This window comes from Rhinatrema bivittatum, chromosome 14 (genome assembly GCF_901001135.1).
Source record: "Rhinatrema bivittatum chromosome 14, aRhiBiv1.1, whole genome shotgun sequence".
In the NCBI taxonomy this organism is placed as follows: Eukaryota; Metazoa; Chordata; class Amphibia; order Gymnophiona; family Rhinatrematidae; genus Rhinatrema; species Rhinatrema bivittatum.
Genome location: NC_042628.1, coordinates 29,176,077 through 29,196,069, shown reverse-complemented (window position 1 = coordinate 29,196,069; position 19,993 = coordinate 29,176,077). Strand labels below are relative to the sequence as shown.

Here is a 19,993-nt window from a genome sequence, read left to right as displayed (position 1 = left end):
GGTATAACTGGGACAAAATCTGTGGGAAATTGGAAGGAGTCAGTCACAGATTTTGCCACACTGCTCAATTATCAGCCAGTCTGTGATGAACTGTACCACAACTGTAGCATTTTCATAGCTGATGATATTCATTTAAAAGCTGTCCCTCCTCAATAATTTCCACCTACTTTCAGTCTTCTCATAGTCTTGCCATCTTAGGCCTGGATTCACCATTCTATCGCAGAATGGTGAATTCAGTGAAAACGGGGGTGTGGGGCAAAAGGGGGGCAGGTCTGTGAAAGACGGCACCGTTGCACCACTGCGGTGTTATCGCTGTCGCCTTTCACACTCAATAGCACCACCGTGAAAGGTGATGCTATTGGGTGCGCTACTAGTGACGATAACATGGCTTACCTTATCGCCACCAGTGAAGACATCGTGGAGTCCGCCCCGACGCCACCCCCGACTCCTCCCCTCGCTGCCCCGACTCTGCCCCTAGCAAGCTATCGTGTGCGATAAGCTTTACAAAATGACCTCCTTAATTCCAAACCTCTTGTTTTTGTTTTGTGTGTTGTTTGTTTGTCTTGACTAGATTGTAAGTATCAAAAGAGCAGAAACTGTCCAATGGGGGGGATAATTTTCAAAAACATTGCCATGGATAGAACAGTCTTTGACCCACAGAAAACAAAGTGCTTTGTTAAAATTTCCCATCAAATTTCTGAGTAAACTAATTTACATTTGGCAAATGGACTGAACCAAAATAAACATTAAAAGAACATAAAAAAACCCAAACTGAAATGAAAATATTTCTTCTACATATCCCAAACATCTGGTATGTCTTACAGAAATTATGAAATAGTGGTATATGAGCTTCTTTTAAATAAATAAATAAATAAATAAGTAAATAAATAAGTGAATGAATGAATGAATCAAATAAATACAAATGGTAATTTTCTAGGAATATTTATTTATTTATTTATTTATTTATTTTTAGAAAACCTGTAATCTGTGGCATTTTGGAGTAATAATAAAATCCCATCTTTATTATCTGGCTGATTCCCAATAATGATGTAATAGAAAACTGTATTGGCTTCTGTGGAGCCAAGGGTATTAAACTTCACCATAGTGTTATTCATGTCATAACATGATAGCTTATACCCTGTGGTAAGATCAATATTATCCAAAGTAGAAAATCAATCATAATTATTCACCTTATTTATACTGGGGACTTTGAACTGCAGCAAGTTGTCTGAGATGTGACTATCAAGAAACTTTTGTAATAGAATATCCAATAGTGTTACAGGGGAAATGTTCAGATAGAAAAACTCATATTTCTTTTTCAAAAGTATTCTTTCTTTAAATCAGCTCTGGAAGATAGCACCCTCCCATTATTAAATGCATTAAGCTGAATAAAATAGATGAGACAGTGGCAAAAAGCATGCATGTTAATTGAAATTAGTAGAGGGCAGGTGATTTTTGGTGCAGTAAATTTTGATAATAGTTTGGGAATTGTATTTTCCCTATCATTAATTATCATACATTAAAGGTACAAAATATAACCTAATGCAATCTACTCCACCTAAGACTTCAGCTCACTTTCATGTGCACGATATTTATTTTCAAAGAATTCTAAAATCTTTAGTATTGAACTAATTGACTTCTTAAAATTATTCTTTATCCTCGAAAAGGAATTGCTATGCATTTTTTAAAGAATATTTTTTTTTTTTTAATTGACCCTACAATTACTCCGGATGCAGCCCAAACTTTTCGGTTTGGTTTCTTTTTTTTTATTTCAGTTTTTTTTTCCCATTTTGTATCTAGTTTGTTTAATGCTTATTGGAGGTTTTTTTCAGTTTGGTTCATTTGCCACCCCCAAAAAAAAAACATTAAAAAAACAAAAAATAAATAAATCAAGAAACCCCTGAACTGATAAAAAAAAAAGAAAAAGGTAAATGGAACTTCTCGGCCCTGGCAGGGCTTGGTGCTGAGGGCTAGGCCCAGGTTGGGACCTCCAGTTGTTCTTCCCAGTCCTGGCACTTGAAAAATGATCAAACAATACCAAAGTCACAAAATTCACTGCTGTTGTACAAAATCATTACAATAGTAGGACCGACAAACTAAGCACTATCGGTCTGTAGACTTTCCTTTCTTTTTAATTAATCATCGGTCCCCTAGTTCCAGTATCCTTGGGTCCTTGGAAAAGCATGCTGCTGGAGACTATGCCAGAGTCACATTGGCATAGTCTCCAGCAGCATATATAAGACAATCCCCCGAGGCAAAGGTTTATCTCGAAACACGGTGTGTGTTGGGACTTACGGGATTTCTATTATTGATATGAAAAAAGAGACAACGATAAGTGCGGTTCACCTTTATTTCAATTGCAAAAAGTAAGTGTAAAATAAATAACTGAATAAATATATTGGAACTGTGGAACTGATGATTAAAAAGAAAGGAAGGTCTACGGACCGCTAGTGCTTACTTGAAAAATGATGCCATCTGCACAGAGAAAGGATCGTAATGAAGTAACACTGCTTTGGCACCTTTCACTGGGGCAGCCAGCTCCATTTTAATCTATGGCTGTAAATTTCTACAGCTGTACATCAAAAAGGATCCATTTACACTGGAGGAATATGCTAAAGTGATGTCACTTCAGTGCCATCTTCCAGGCAGATGGCATCATTTTTCAAGTCTCAAAGAATGACCATCATATGATACCTAATTTTGTTGAATTCAAGGAACTTTCTTCAGATAAGTGACCTTAAACTTTTTATTTGCAATTCGTAAATAATTTCAAAAAAAGAGGTGACCATATTTTTTGCAAATATACAATCAATGATTATAACTGAAAACGCCATACAAATGTTGGTTTTTTTTTTATGCTTTGCAAAATCCCTCATCTAATCTAAACTCTCATACAGGCTTATATTTTTAAATGGCAAACCAACCCAACCTATAGGATTATATCAGGCCATTGAGTGGAAGTTGCAATATTCAGTACCTAATAGGTATAAATAGTGGCATTTCCTGTTGGCATTTCATGGGCGCTAATTGACATTGGGGCGGATTTTAAAACAAGCGCAAATAGCCTACTTTTGTTTGCGCTCCAGGCGCAAACAAAAGTACGCTGGATTTTAGTAGATACGTGCGGAGCCGCGTGTATCCGCTAAAATCCTGGATCGGCGCGCGCAAGGCTATCGATTTCGTATAGCCGGCGTGCGCCGAGCCGCGCAGCCTACCCCCGTTCCCTCCGAGGCCGCTCCGAAATCGGAGCGGCCTCGGAGGGAACTTTCCTTTGCCCTCCCCTCACCTTCCCCTACCTAACCCACCCGCCCGGCCCTGTCTAAACCCCCCCCCTTACCTTTGTCGGGGGATTTACGCCTCCCTCCGGGAGGCGTAAATCCCCGCGCATCAGCGGGCCTCCTGTGCGCCGGGACGCGACCTGGGGGCGGGTCCGGAGGGCGCGGCCACGCCCCCGGGCCGCCCCGGGCCGTAGCCACGCCCCCGGAACGCTCCCGACACGCCCCGAAAACGCCGCGCGGTTCGGGCCCGCCCTCCGACACGCCCCCTCCGAAAACCCCGGGACTTACGCGAGTCCCGGGGCTCTGCGCGCGCCGGTAGGCCTATGTAAAATAGGCTTCCCGGCGCGCAGGGCCCTGCTCGCGTAAATCCGCCCGGTTTTGGGCGGATTTACGCGAGCAGGGCTCTGAAAATCCGCCCCATTATGTAGCAGTTTTCAGACTGACACGTTAGTTTCATCAACTAGGCAAGGTAATATGGGGAATAGGAAATTAACATTATACAATTTAGTAATAGGTGTTTAAAAATGTGTGCTATGTGTGAATACAGTTAATATTTATGCAGTTGAAACTCTGTTTGAAGGATTAATTAATGTATGAGAATTTAGATTAGATGAGGGACAAATATTTGCTAATATGTGCTGTTCAAGGCAATTTTTAGGCATTTATTTTAAGGTGTGGAGTTATGCATCAATACCACAAAAATAATTTAAAAAAATCTAAAATGACCAACAGTATTCTAACAGAATTCAATCTCATTAACAATTTAGATAAGAAGTCATAATTCTTAATACATCTTTCAAAGGCTGTCCTCTAAACTAACTCTTCATAAAACCCATTAACAGAATGCAATAATAGCCATTTTCTCACAAACAAGTAAATACCACCTAAATAACAAAATCATCAAAATATCAACTAAAATAATTGGTAAGAAGATATAAATACCCTTCTTAAATTTGGCTTGCATTCCCTTATCGTGCAATGCCAAAGAAATACTATAGCAATGACCACAGCCAGTCAGCAAGCCTGCTGCTGCATTTTGCAACATCTGAAGTCTGCTTGTGACTTTCTTTGACAAACCCCAGATAAAGTGTGTATCAGAACAAGCTAGGCAAGCCAAGATTAGCATGGATAATCGTTGCAAAATTCCCTTGATCAAAGAGGGTACAAACCTGACCCAACTATTTAAAATTGATAAAACTGTTACCAATCTCTGCCAAAATATGCAATCCAAAAGGAAAGTTTGAATCAAGTAATACCTCCCTAGACTCTGGACTTTATTTTGGACCTGCAATACCATTCCTTCAAAATTCACATTCGGAATGGGGAATGATAATTGATTTTCTAACCCACAAAAGGTTTGTCTTTTTTTTTTTTTTTTTTTTTTACATTTAATTCTAATACTTTTAAAACCCAATTCCTGGAAGGCATAAGAATATATATTTGAATCTGTGCAGTATTGCTCCACTAATCTTCATACCACTCAGAACAAAATTCAAGCCCCCAAAAATGAACTCTTTCAAGGGTTCTGTTGCTTTGAATCAAAGTTCTCAATTGGCTTGGTTACTGGAGGGAGATTCTAAGTCTGTCCTGGCTTTTTGATGCCCTTTTTCTGATGCTGATTTCAAAAGCAAGGGGAGGGATCGCAAAATCTTCCAGAATGTGCTAGGATGAATGTGCAAAAACCAGGAATGGTCCAGTCTCCCCTCCAGACATCGCCAGCCTTGGAACCTGTATATATGGTCATTCTCAGACATGCGCAGCTCCTTTGTTTAGGAAATCAGTTTCTGAAAATAGCCTGAACTTTGAGGATCATTTCTCCCTGGGCTATTGTTTCGCTTTTCAAGCGCAGCCTGAAAGTATTATACAAAGGCCATGAGTCACTGCAGATCTTGCAGCATTTTGGTATCTCTGTTCATTTCTTTCACCAAGTAACATTTTCTGTGAATTAGATTGTGTGTGTGTGTGTGTGTGTGTGTGTGTGTGTGTGTGTGTGTGATTGGCAGTGCAAATTGCATCAGATCCCCAGAAACAGGATGAGTCAGTCCTGATCTGTCCTTGTAACTTTTTTCCCATTCCTCTTTCGGGATTTGTGGCCCTGAATTCCCTTAGTAGAAGCAAATTCCTGTATGCAATAGAAGATATGCTTGGAAAAATAAAGCAAACATATTTGGCCAGTATCTGAGAGGCTACAGACACGTAGGCGATTAATTTTCAATTTCCTACATTACTTGTGATGCATGTGGGCACTTTTAGCTCGTGTATATTGCTGTAAAAAACAAACAAACCCAGTTGTTTCCTTTTGAAAATTAATGAGCGTAAAATACTTGTACCGAAATTGCCTGCTATTTGTGTGGGTAGCCAAGAAGGGTTAACATAGTGCTTGGACATTTGAAATTGTACCCAATTTTGTTCATTTTTCTTTCTGTCTTTTTTTCAAAATCCAGCCACCAGCCCCACCTGAGCCCTATTAAAAAAAAAAAAAAAATACACTGCTTACATCATTTACAAAAATTGAAGGTCCCATAGATCTTCCCCAAGAAAACCCCTAGACCCTTCTGACCTCATCCGTGGATCTTAGATGCCCAAATAGAGCAGGAACAATTTGTCTACCCTACCAGTTTGGTTTTTCAAAATGGGTGCTGGAAGACCCTGAGTCTGGTACTATTTTGTTGTGCAGATTACTATGGAGTACTCCATACTTGCTGGCACCTTGTATAAAAATTGAGCCTGCGGGTCAGGAGCACCAGGGTTCACTCCAGCTTCATTTAGGAACCAAGTTCCCACAACACAGCAAAAGGGATCTTGGGAGGGGGGGGGGGGGGAGCCTGGGGGACCTTCAGATTTCATTTTTGTGGCACCAGCACTGGATTGTGTCAGCAGGGAGAAGGGGCTCTCCTCCAGCTACTTGCTCTTCCTTTCCCTTGTGTTTTGTTTTATTTTGGTTTGTTTTATTTCATTTCATTTTATATAAACAAAATAAAGCATAAACAAAGTGAATAAAAATGAAAACCAAACAGTGAAAAGTAAAACAAAAAAAAGAAAAGAAAAGAAAATACATATCCCTACTCTCCTAACCTCAACGTGCACTCTGGTATCCCTCTTTTTAATCTTGTTTTCATCTAGTTCTGAAATGTAATTACATGTCAAATATATATATATTTAAATAACCTGAATATCTAAAAAAATAATTATTTTATTAGATGAAAAAATAACTGAGCTCACTTTTAAATAATCTTTAAATAAAATAAAGTATACTATATTCAAAACTGAAACATGAAAAACCTTACCAGTCAAAAAAATGAAACCAGTATTGGACATAAAGTAAGCTGAGTTCTTTGTGATTTGGGTATCCATAGCTGCAAGTATGATCCGTGGTAATTTTTGCTAAATGTACAAATTGAGGATGCTGATAGATAATGAAAAACAATGCTAGCAGATAAGCTATAAAATTAAAAGTCAAGAGAACTTTTCTCTTGACTTCGTATCAAATAGCTTTAGACTTGTAGCAAAACAAAACTAGCTCCAGGCAGTTTATGTAGTAGCATTTTTGATGTTTCTTAAACAGCTATTAATGGAGTCAAGCTGTGGGTTTTTTTTTCTTTCTTTCTTTGTATGTAATCATCTGCTCAGTGGTGCACTTCGTATCTAAGAGAAGGAGTCGGAGGAGTGGCCTGCTGTGACTGATGGGGCAAGGCCTAGCAAGTGGGAAGAGTCCCATCTGTATTAGGGGTTTAGGAGCAGTCAGAAGTGGAGTGGGAGATCAGCGAGGCTTACACTGGCTTCCCCCTTCTTCAACACCCCTGCCATCCAGGCACGGCACAGCACAGCACAGCACACACGCCCTCGTCCATAATTGATGCTCGCTTTGGGCAGATGCTGCAGGGTCTGGGATTAGAGCAGCTGTTAAGTTTATGGAGGATAAAGAGAGCAGGATGGTACCGCAGGTATTGTCACTTTCTTTTTTTTTTTTTTTTTTTTGCTATCTCTCCCCCTCTCCCCCTCCCCCCTCACCCAATCCTGAAACTCGAAAACTGATTTTGAAAGCACTCAAGAGATCTATCCTGTGCAACGCTGTGCTACTGCATGCAGACCTCTTCGGTTACATATTTTGCTGCTTGAGTCATTCTGAGGGCCAGGCTGCAGCAACGTGTGCCTCTGCAGTGCTTCCCAGATCTGACTGAGCCGTGCTTCTAACGAGCAAGTTAAGGGAGTCATTCTTCATTTTTCGCTTTGTTTTCATGCCCAAGGAAAAGGATGCTGTTTGGCTCATTTGAGTACTGTCTGAGATGCTTTCTCTGAATGTGTAAAGCTCCTTGCTAAAACAGCAAGCATACTGGAGCAAGCCTGTAGCAAAGCAAGCGACCAGAAAATCTAGCCGGTAGATTTAATTGTAAGCAAATGTTAAGATTTTCTTTTGAGTTTTGATTTTTTTTTTTTAAGTGTAACTTGGTCAAATAAATGCAAGTGAATAATAAAATAACTAACGTGGCACATTATACTTCAATTGTATGCACATGCCTACTTATTGTTTTGCTACTCAAACAAAAAAAAAATGTGTTTTGTCTTAGGCAGAAAAGATTCAGCAGGGCAAGAAATAAAAGTTTATGGTCTGAGGTGTTCATAAGACGTTTGAGGGATGGAGCTATTAAAATTAGCACTGTAAAAGTTTATTTTTTTCAAGCATCCCCGTTGACCTGTGTCAGATTAAACATTCCCCCCCCCCCCTTCCTCCTGCTGTAATTTAGCTTTTCAAGCCGAATGTAGTAAACTGGGGTTTTGTACACTGCCACGTAAAGCATACTTAGGAGCTAAAATGTGGTTTTCATTAGATTACAGGCCAAAACATTTAGTGAGGTCTGACTGTCTGCCACCCCTTGTTCTTCCCATACTCGCCAACAACTACTTTATAAGGGAGTCTAACCCGCAGAGAAGCTTAACAAACCTAAGGACTGAAATAGAACAGGCTCAGGACAGCTTTAGGGAGCAGGGACGCTGTTTTTACAATAAGACCGAAGTACTACATTTGAAGTTACCGGTAAGAAATCATACAAACGCTCAGTGCTCTTAATTAAATATTAACGGTAATTAGCACTGAGTGTGAATGCTACGAATATTAATTAGGGCCTCCTGGAACTGCTGTCAGTGTTAATGAGAAACAGTGGGGGTCTCGGCAACATCTGTTTTAGAGCCGAAGGTGGCAGGAAAAGGTCTAGAACGAATGCACTTGGACATTAGCTCTTGATCCCTTTGTTGTCAGTGTTGTTCTTTATTTTTAACATTAGGCGACTATAATGCAGAGTTGGGAAGCTGAAGTTAGAGCTTAGGTCAGCCCTCGCCCAGATGCTTTACTTTCAAGCCAGAGTAGGCTTGTGGGTGGAATTCTGTTCTCTTCCTCCTCATCCTCTGTCTCTGAGCTTATCTGACACCCACACTTAGCAGAATTCTCTTCTATCACATCATGTTTCTCTGGTCTGTGTGCTGCTAAGAATTTAACAAATCTATCTTTAGGATATTTGGGTCAGCATAAACATTTGATAGCATGTGATATGATGGCTTGATGCAAACCCTTTTTTTGAATTTAATTTCTACATAAAACAGTGAGTGCATCATAGCTAATAATAGTCATCATAACATGTCGCAGCCACCCCTACGAGGTTCCGGTTTATATATGTGGTTTACAGCACCAAACTCGCAGCAAATTCAAAGGTAGCATGAGATAGCAGTCATGTGCTAGCACTTTGCATATCAGTAAAGGAGGCTCCTGAGGTTCAAGAAAGTGAGGGAATAATTTTCTTATTATGGTAGGGTTAGTCTCTTTAAAATAAAAACTAAATAGACTATAATGGTATAGAAACAGAAATATAGACAGTGTTTGCAGATAAAGTCTGCCCATTGTGGCTGTTTATTTTTCTGTCACAGGTCTAATTTGATCTGTGATCTTTTCCTGCCTAGCTTAGTAATGAATGATTGCTATTATTATTGCAAATATTTTTCCTATTATTATTGTCATTTGAATAGCACTAAAAGAAAAGTTGGGTGGAAGCTTGGTCAACCCCAAACTTATTATGAGGCCATAATATGCATAAAGTTCTTTGATTATTGACATCACAGAAAAAATTATACCAATTAAAGAACTGTTCAACCTTGGCAAATGTTCTGTCACAGTAAGAATTTATGCATATACTAGTCAAAGACTTTAATGTACATTTTTTTGGAAAATTTCCATTCACATATAAAATGCCACTTTGCACTAAACTACAGACAGCAGTCTAAATTATGTACATTGCACATTCAGTAAATCATGCACATGGGGCAGAAATCAATGGGAGCAGTATGCAATAGGTGGTAAAGAACTGATGTGCACTGACCAGTAGAGGGACCTTGGTGTGATAGCATCAGATGATCTCAATGTAGCAAAACAGTGTGATATGATCAATTGGTAAGGCTGTAGGATCAGATCAACTGGACAAATGTCTCATCATCACAGCCCCTGAGGAAGGCATCACTGATGCCAAAACATCGATGTTGGGCAGATCTCTGTTCATATAGTGCAGGGGTGACCAACTCTGGTCCTCAAGAGCTACAAGCAGGACTGTTTTTTTAGGATACCCACAATGAATATTCGTGAGAAAGATTTCCGAGCACTGCCATTATTACATGCATGTTCATGGTGGATATCCTGAAAATCAGGCCCGTTTGTGACTCTTGAGGACTTGAGTTGGCCACCCTTGATATGGTGGATAGGTATCATTGTATACCATTACAGTTAATTATGCAACTATATGTGAAGATAAGTGCTCATTGAATGTGCAGTGTACACAATTTGGACTTCTTTCTGTAGCTTTGAGTGGAACAGCATTGGATATGCAATTAAAAATTTTCAACAAAATGCACACAAAGCAGTTCTTTTTCAGTCACTGTCCAGCCAGCAAAGTTAGGCCTGGAATTTCTAAGGTTGCAGACCTTAGAAAATCCATCGGTAATGGGAGGGCGGGGTGGCAAAGCGGGGAGCGGGCCTGTGAAAGCTGGCAGCGATCGCACCTCCGCTGTGCGATCGCTGCTGGCTTTCAAACCCAATAGTGCCATTGTAAAAGGTGGTGCTATTGGGCGCAAAACTGGTGGCGAAAAGGGCCCTTACCTTTTCGCCGTCAGCAATGTCTTCGCGACATCCACCCCGGTGCCACCCCGACTCCTCTCCTTCCGGTGCAGATGCTGCCCAGAACCCGCCACGATCTAGTTATCGCATGTGAAAAGGGACTTTCCACGTGCGATCCCTTTTGAAAATGACCCCCTTAGTCAGCTAAACTTTACCAGCTAACTTTTTTGGGATAAATCAGTCATGTAGTAGCACTGCTGAATGTACCTATCTTAAAGATAATTGGATAACTAACTGGCTAATTTTGTCCACTCTACAGAACAGCTAGAGTTAGATGGATACAAATCCAGTTAACTGAATATTGGGGTTAGCTGGATAACAGCTGGCTAACTTAATTCGGTCATGAAATGCCCAGGACATCTCCAAGTTATCCAGTTGATAAATAAGAGGCAGTCAGCCAGTGGGCATTTTCAAATCCTGCTATTTGTCCAGCTAAGTCCAAATGTAGCTAGACAAATGACACAGAATATTGACCTCAAAGTCTTTGGATAATATAGCATTAACTTTGTGCCTCGAAAGTCTGCCAGCATTTGCCAAGTTTGAGCAGTTCTTTGTCTAATATGGCACTCCTGTATGATGTCAATTTTCAAGGGAGTTTCTGGCATATTGTGCTCCTTTATCTCTGAGCCAGTGCTTCCGTTATGCAAACTAGGCAGTTGCCTAGAATGTCAAAATTGTGGGGGAAGCAAAATGCTAGTAACATGAGGCCCAAAGAGGTGCTATGACAGAGCCAGTACTGCCAAAGAAGGGATCACTATGTTGAACCACTGCTGTTAGTAGGAGGGAGCACTATGCTGGAGCTGCCACCAATAGGTAAGCTGGAGGAGGGTGATACATGACCAAAGGATTGCCTAGAATGTCAAATACTGTTGCATTGGCCTTGCCTCACCTTATAACTATTTTGATTTGTATAGCGATACCAGACATAACAAAGCACTTTTACAGAGAAACATAATAAATAGTCCCTATTTCTTGGAGTGTACACACCAGACAGACAGACAAGACACACAGACAAAATTCAAGGAAGAGAATTAAATCAATGAGACCGTCATTGGACAGAACTAAACCAGGTGGCTTATAGGTTGGATCTATTCAACAAAACTACAAAAGATCAGTCCTCTGCTTTCTAAAGCAATCTATGTAAGACAAGCAGGAAATGGGGTAAATTGATGGCTTCTGAATTCTGAGGACATTAATCTTAACTTTTTTATATTAATCCTCAGCAATACCATATAAGATGTCAAAGCACTGTGAAAAAGGGGAATCACGTTACTATTATTGAACATACAGCTACTTCCAGGGTGTGCTACTGTAGCATTTATTTTGATTAAGTGAAGAGTCAATGTGGGAAAAGTGAAATTTTGTTAGATACTGGGTCGATCAACCCTTTACTTTTCAAAAGTACTGTAGCATATGTGATGCATCAAGCAATCTGCCCTCATTTTAACAAGGCATCCAAAAGGGTTGTCCTTCATTTCTCATGAGTCATATTTTAGATTTGTCAAACATTAATGCAGTAGGCCAATTTCCAAGTGTAAAATAAGAAAATCTTTTGAAAAAGGTAACACATTTTATGAGCATTAAGTAGAAAATTCTAAAAAAAAAAAAAAAAAAAATTGGTTTGTAAATTTTGGATGGGCAGAGAAAATTAAGTATTTAAAAAAAATGTGCTCTGCCCTCACCCCCAAAAAATATATAATTCCTTATTTCACATTTGAAAAGACCTTAAAATATGCATTAGGTTTTGTGTTTGGCAGTTTATGGAACAGGCAGACTGCTGCACTTACCTCCAGCCTCAACGCAGGCTACAGTTCCCCTGGACAATCAAGCGGACGACTGCTACACTCTGCCTGATGCTGCCTCTAGGCATGCATACATTTGCCCCATATTTAAAGGGCCCATGGAGGGAAATTCCCCACGGTGGCCACCAATGACTTCACTGCCTTCAGCCCTTAAAACCCCTTGCTCCCACAATCCATACCTCAGCATTAGGTCGACTACCTTCAGTAGAGGAAGTTGCCTCAGCATGTCCCTGGTCTTCATCAACAATCTTGGCAGCATTTGGTCTTTGTTCCTGAGTTCTTCATCTTCATCCTGTGGTCAGTCTTCAATTCTTCAGTGTCTTCTCCTGCCCACCTGTGCTGTTCCTCACCTCCCTGCCTGCCTGTCTGTCCCATCTTCCCTTGGACGGACCTCTGGTTTTGACAGAGGCTTGCTTGACTCTTGACTAAAACTGAACACTGCCTTCCACTGACCACTGCCTGATTCTTGTCTACTACGGAAATCTGCCTGCCACTGACCTCTGCCTGATCTTAGACCAAGCCTGAACGTCACCTGCCCTGACCACTGTCTGTCTTTGACTACAATGCTGCTCCATCTACCCTGAACCCTGGCTTGTGACTCGACCATCCCAACCGATCTCCACTTTGTCAACAGAGGCCCTAAGTCCTGCTGGCCCCATCAACCCGTGGGCTTAACCTAAGTATAACCAAGCCTGGTGTAGGTGAAGGTCCAGTTGGGCCTCTGCCACAGCTAGCTCCTCCAGTTGATGGTGGAGACTGCAGGGCTCCTCCCTGCAGGTTGCATCCACTCCACCTTGGTCCAAGAATACATGCCCACAACAGAAGGAATCAAGCATTTTATCAGAGAAAAGAACAAGGAGGGACATGATATGAGGCTGAATAGGTAAGGCTCTCGATTCATTTTCTAACTGAAAGGTTGGTGGCTTGTATGGAACAGCCTTCCAGAGCAGCTAGTAGATGCAAAAATTCTATCAGAATTTTAGAAAGCATGGGGAATGCATTCGGAATCCTTAGCAGTGGGAAAGAGGCAGTAAATCCAGAGACCAAGTAGGCTAGGTGGTATTGAAGTAGGAAGATGACATTGGTGTCATTATCTGCCATCATATTCTATGCTTCTGTAAGTATTTTCCTTGGGGAATATTTGCTGAACTATTTGTCATATTTCTAATAGTTCAACAACCACTTTGTTAAATCAAAATTTGAGATAAGCAAACAGTAGTAGTTTCACAGAAGGGCGTGAGAAACTTAGTTGACTGACCCATGGATACAAAGGGGCAGATTTTAAAAGCCCTTCTTGCGTATATCCAGCCGGATTTATGTGCGCAGGGGACTTGTGCGCCGGCGCACCTATGTTGCATAGGCCACCAGCGCATGCAAAGCCCCGGGACGCGCATAAGTCCTGGGGCTTTGCTTGGGGGGTGTGTCGGGGGCGTTCCTTGGGTGGGGCCATGGGCATGGTGCCGGCCCGGGGGCGTGGCTGAGGCCTCCGAACCAGCCCCTGGGCCAGGGAATAGTGCACCGGCAGCTGGCCGGCGTGCGCAAGTTACGCCTGCCTCGGGCAGGCGTAACTTGCTGAACAAAGGTGGGGGGGGGGGATTTAGTTAGGGCTGGGGGGAGGGGAAGGTGGGAGGTCCGGAAAAAAAGTTCCCTCCGAAGCCGCTCTGATTTTGGAGCAGCCTCGGAGGGAACGGAGGCAGGCTGCGCGCGCCGACCCTGGATTTTATAACATGCGTGCAGCAGCACACGCATGTTCTAAAATCAGGCGCAGATTTGTTTGTGCCAGGTTGCGCAAACAAATCTACTCCCACGCATAACTTTAAAAATCTACCCCAAAGTGTTCTAACTGTAGTCAGTAGCTTAGGTCTGCCCTAGATGGGTTGCAAGCAATTTGTTCCCTGTGAAAAACGAATTGAAATACAAAAAGGGATCTAATTTCCAATACACTAATGACCTTACTGTCAAAAAAACAAAAATGAGTTGGCATTGATTACCACCCACAGTGGTAACAGCTGGGAAGAGAGAATTAAGTACCCCCATGCGTAAGAAACAATCCTTCCAAAACACATTTCAAACACTCTGGTTGTATGAGATGGTGAAGCTTGCACTGCTTTTTAACTTGGACCTTACCTGCTCTGTAGCTATTCAGCAAAGTTCAATACATTTGGCACTGATCTCAAAGAAGAAAGTTTATTAGAAAGGTATGAAAAGACCGTGATGTTTCCATAGAGAAAAAAAGGGGGTTGCATATGTTTTGTTTTGTTTTTATTGAGCACACTGTTAGCCCAGTTAATTTTCTTAGTTTTCATTGAAAGTAGACAGATAATTTGATGATTATTCTCCCTTACAAAATCTGAGACAGTAGATAAAAGCAGTTTTAATAAAGTAGGGCACTGAGATAAAGGGCCCTATTTCTAAAGTACATTAGGAGTAAGGCAGGCATTTGACATGCATTATTACCTGCATTGTTGCTTAAAGCATGTTAAAGAGGTGTCAATATGCATTAATGGGTTTGTTTTAATGCTAACATAAAACTGTAAAATCAATGTGCATTAAAGACTAAAATGTTTAGATGAGCAGCTAAAATCCAAAATCATGCAAAAAAATTAATATAGTGCAGCTTGCGTTAACACACTCATCAGCATTAATATGGTGGTTAATGCAAACTTTAACTACCCTTCAGAGTTGCAGTTAGTTGTTTGTGCAAAAAGCATGCATTCAACTCATATTTTTAATGATCGTTATTGGAACACTTTACTGCTCTATTTATTTAAGGACATAAAGCTGTTAATGAGAAACACATTCAATGTGCTACAGTAAAACAAGCTAAAAATGCACATTAAAACATACTTTAGCACACTTTAGTAAATAAGCCCCTACAAGCATTATTTTTATCATTATTGTCATTATTATTATGAAAAAAGGAGATAATACTTAAAAACAAGACAGAATTGCCAGAAAGGAGAACATTTTGAAATTGTCTGGGGAATAAGAAGGTCCACAAGTACTTTATAATTTTTAAAGGGAATCTCCCCAGAAAGCTGGCAGGAGCCATGTGCACAAAAGTATCCACAGATTTTGCATTTGCTAGAGAGCAAATCAATGCAAATCAATGAAATCATTGTGCTTACTTTCCCTTCTCCACCCTAAGCCTATCCTGCTTCCTTTTGATGTGGAGAAAACAATGCACACTGTGAAACAACATACATATTTTTGTTTGCATGGGGGAGGAGAACTGGCATGTAGTTATATTATCAATAATTCAAAAAAAGGTCACATATAACGCAAAGTCTTGAATAAGGTATACCCTCATAAAACGGGCCAAGGTACACTTCCGCTTGAAAGCGTTTTAACTTTTGTTCACTGATATCAGTGTAACTGCCCATATGATTTCAATCATAGGGTAACCTTTCTTCATTTGCGTGACACCGCCACTTTCTTACTAACACACTGCTAATTAATTTTTCAAGCAGGAAAACTTTTTTTGAAATTATATTTTGTAAAAATTTTTTATATAAGACCTTGAAAGGCTCTCAACTGACACCAACTCAAAATGGAATGTTCAAATGAATGACTTATCTTTTTCCAAAAGACGCTAGACTGACATGGCTCACCGGCCCTGCTCTGCTATATTGTCCGACACCTCTGGTGTTTCGAAGATTTTCTTCTTCAGGGGCTTAGACAAGAGTTGGAGAGTGCTACAATCTATGCGGCGTTCAAGCCGTTTTTCGTTTTTGATGTAGTTATATTAGCCTACAATCTGTTCAGGAAAGGACCAGGTAGGAAGGAAGAGAGGAGGTGTAGCACTCTATATAAAAAAGCAACAGAAATGCAGGGTTTACAAGGTAAAGAGGGGAGGCACTGTGGGTTAATATAGAAAAAAGGAATGGGACATCTATTTAAATTGGTATAATATACAGACATTCATCACAGACAGATGAAATGAATAGAGATTTAATGGAGGATATTCACAAAATTGCTATGAAAGGGGAGGTGCTATTGCTAGGAGATTTCAATCTGCCAGATGTTGATTAGGACATCCTGCTGCGGTGTCTTCTATAAGAAGGGAGATGAGATACTGGATTCTCTGCAAGCAAAATTGTTCTGTCAACTGGAAATAGTGACCACATTGGAGGGGGCGATACTGTACCTGGTGCTTATTAAGAGGGACAGTATCCCTGATGTTGAAGTGGATAATCATTTGGGATCCATTGATCACCAGATGGTGTGATTCAGTATAAGATCCAAGTCAGCATGGTTTTACTAGAGGTAGAATTTGTCAGACAAATTTGATCAGTTTCTTTGATTGGGTGATCATAGAGTTGGATTAAGGGAGAGCACTAGATGTAGTGTACTTGGATTTCAGTAAGGCCTTGGGACATGGTTCCACTTAGGTAACTTATAAATAAATTGAGCACCCTTCGTATGGGCCCTTAAGTGACTCACTGGTTTAGAAACGGACTGAGTGGAAGGTGACAAAGTGTAGCAGTAAATGGAATTTACTCTGAGGAGGGGGATATTACTAGCTGTGTGCCTCAAGGATTGGTGCTTGGAGTGGATATTTTCAACAGTTTTGTGAGAGACATAGTATACGGATTATCTGGAAAGGCTTGTCTTTTTGTTCATGATACCAACATCTAACAATAGGAAAACATGATGAGGGTTTCAGCACACCTTGAGGAATGGTCTAGGGTCTGATAGCTAAGAATTATTGCATAGTAATGCATTTAAGATGTAAAAACCCAGGGAGAGGTATAGTATTGGAGATGAAATATGGGGATAATTGTCTCTGATGATCATAAGGTGAAAAAATAGGTGGATAAAGCAACAGCCAGAAAGATGCTTGGCTGGATAAGGAGAGGAATGGTCAGCAGATAAAAAGAGGTAACAGTGCCCCTATATAGATCCTTGGTGAGATCTCATTTGGAGTACTATGTACATTTCTGGACACTGCACCTTCAAAAGGATATAAACCAGATCGAGTCAGTCCAGAGGGTGGCTTCTAAAATGGTCAGTGGTCTTCATTCTATAGCGTATGGGTATAGATTTACAGATCTGAACATGTATACCTAAAGGAAAGGCGAGATAGGGGAGATATGATGGCGACATTTAAATATCTCCAAGGTTTCAATGCATAAGAGGTGAGGTTCTTTCAATGGACAGGAGGGTTTAGAATGAGGAGTGAAAGGAGATAGACTCAAGAAAAATCTTAGGAAATATTTCTTTACGGTTAAAGTAGTGGAACTGCCTCCCAGTGGAGACTGGAGACAAACATGGTATCTGAAATCAAGGAAGCATGGGGATAAATACAGGGGTTCCCTGAGGCAGTGATGGGACTTGTAAAGCAAAATTAGTTGGGTGGATGGACAGACTAGATAGGCCATACGGTCTTTTTCTGCCATCATGTTTCTTTCTCTGTTTAAACAGTTTATCATTATTATTACATCTAAACACTTCTGAAAACTGTCCTCTGAAAGTCCATACATTATATTCTAGTAGACATCTGATGGCAGCCGGGTATAAAATATTTTTGCTGTACTATAAAGGATGGCCTTAAAAATCAGGGATCCTGCAGGAGGACTGTATACCACTCTGAGTCTCTTTGTGATTTGGCAGCTGTTTTGTTATTCTAATGCACTATCTTCTTTATCATCCTGATAGAGACATCCTTTTACTTAAATGCACAAGCATGCTTTCTAAGTATCTTTATCCCCTCCTCCCCCAGTATCATTATGCAGTCATTACAGGCAGGCCATTTAACTTGTGACTAAGCCTGACGTTTACATCAAATACTTGTGATATGCTAGCATTTTTGACATTTGCTTGCCACTGTGCAATCATTGTACAACACTGTATTTAGAGCCTGCTCTAATTGTCCATACAGGGTATCAATTGAAGTAGCTTGATCTCTGAATTTTAAAGGGTTAGTTTGAATATGCAAATTGAAATCCATTACTGGCAACAACACAAGAATGAGTCCTTTTCGAGCTGCAGTGGATTCCACTCAGCAAACCATTGTAAAAGGAATAGCGCTGTTAAGAACATGTTCCTTCTCTTATAATGTGAGTGGATATACTGTACATGAAAACCCATGTCAATGGGTAGTTTATAAAATGATTTTAGGGAAAGATATTTAAAGGCAAGGAAACCTTGTAATGTGTCAAAAGCTATAAGTAATGGAGGACTGTAAGGATTGAAATAATTGTGTGTATTATATAGCATCCTCAGTGGAAACAGATGTGATATAATTTCCCTGCGTATAAAGGTCATGTCCCAAATAGCTTACAATCTAGTTTTGAGCACAGGAAAGTTAAGTGGCTCACTCAAGATCATAATGTGAGTAGAGAATTGAGCCAGGATTTCCAAGTTCACATCTCTATGCTGTAAACTAGTAAACTACTGAGCTATATTGACAGTGAAAAGGGATCCTAGAAGGGCAGACTAGATAAGCCATATGATCTTTTTCTGCCATCATGTTTCTATCCTGTTCTGCACGCCCCTCTCTCCCATACACACATACCACCACAGTCATATTAAGTGGTTACCCCTATTTGTGCAGATGTGCACATGTATTTAATACATCTGTAAAAAATTAATTAAAGAATTCTTAATACAAACAAATGACAATATCATATGTCAAAGCTCTATTAATCTTTAATCTACAGCCTCTTGCCATGCAATGGGCCGCAGGCTGTATTCAGCCTTTAGAGCATTTTTCATCTAATCATTTATTGTCATTTGTTGTTCTATATTTAAACAGTTGTACTTTATTGTATCTACATTTTTTTGTTTAATTGTTCACTTTTATATTGAACGCATCTTTACCCCAGACTCTACCACCAAATCACCAAATTTATAAAAATGGAATACTTAGCCCAACAAATCAAATCTGTTATATCACCAAGCTATGCTGTTCAGAAATACTCCCAACATGAATCATGTTTCAACTGAACCTCAGTCTTCTTCAGGGGAATTTTGTTAAATTCGTATAGGCAAAATATTCTGTAATCCTACAAATTAAAAACAATAAAATTAGACACACCAGCTTTTAGAATAAACTCAATTTTGCATCTTTCAGCACCCCAAATTGTGAAGGACACTTCAAGAAACCATTCCCAAAAATGTACTTATTCCTATACAACACTCACCCGGACAAACATTAACCGTCTCTAAAAGGATTCAAACATGGCACCTTAGTGTCTCAGATGTCAACTACAAACTTGAAACTAGTGATTTAAATTGCGTCTCCAAACTAACGTCACCGGAAATCCGAGATGAATACATCTATTGAACACTACATCTCCCATACTCCTACAGGTTTAAAGGGCGCATAACAACCTGATTTTAAAAAACGGACCAATCAATCTCTTTGTTCAGTCCTTTCAGATCCACCGTGTCAAAAAAATATATCCATTTCTGTTCTCTTTGCAGAAGATAGCCGTCAAAATCTCCTCCACGATTACAGGGCATTGGTTTTTCAATCACCGCGAATCTCAAATCATCAAACGTGTGATGGTATTGTAGACAATGTTGTACCACCGGTGCTTCAGCTCTACTTCTCACAATAGCACTCTTATGCTCTATCATCCGAGTCTTAAGACTCCGTTAGGTTTTCCCAATGTAGAGACGAGGGCAAGGGCACCACAACCCATATAGCACACCTTTTGATTCACAATTTGTAGAAGCTTGGAACCTAAACTTGCCATTTGCAAAAAATGGTAAAACCTCACCCGCAAAAGATTGAGTACAAACAGTACATT

General features: G+C 40.2%; 1 protein-coding gene across 13 annotated transcripts in view; it reads left to right on the top strand.

The window, feature by feature from the left end:
- Positions 1-19,993, top strand: part of RBFOX1 (RNA binding fox-1 homolog 1) — a 499,409-nt gene that overhangs the window by 43,049 nt on the left and 436,367 nt on the right. For 11 of the 13 annotated variants that reach the window (XM_029577019.1, XM_029577016.1, XM_029577009.1 and 8 more), the window contains exon 1: positions 7,019-7,222. The exons of 1 other annotated variant lie outside the window; for it this stretch is intronic. In XM_029577019.1, coding sequence (XP_029432879.1) covers positions 7,190-7,222 — 33 coding nt within the window. In that variant the 5' untranslated portion in view covers positions 7,019-7,189. Of the gene's footprint in view, positions 1-7,018; positions 7,223-8,253; positions 8,314-19,993 lie in introns of those variants that run through there. One more of the 13 variants, XM_029577012.1, reaches the window with a different exon arrangement.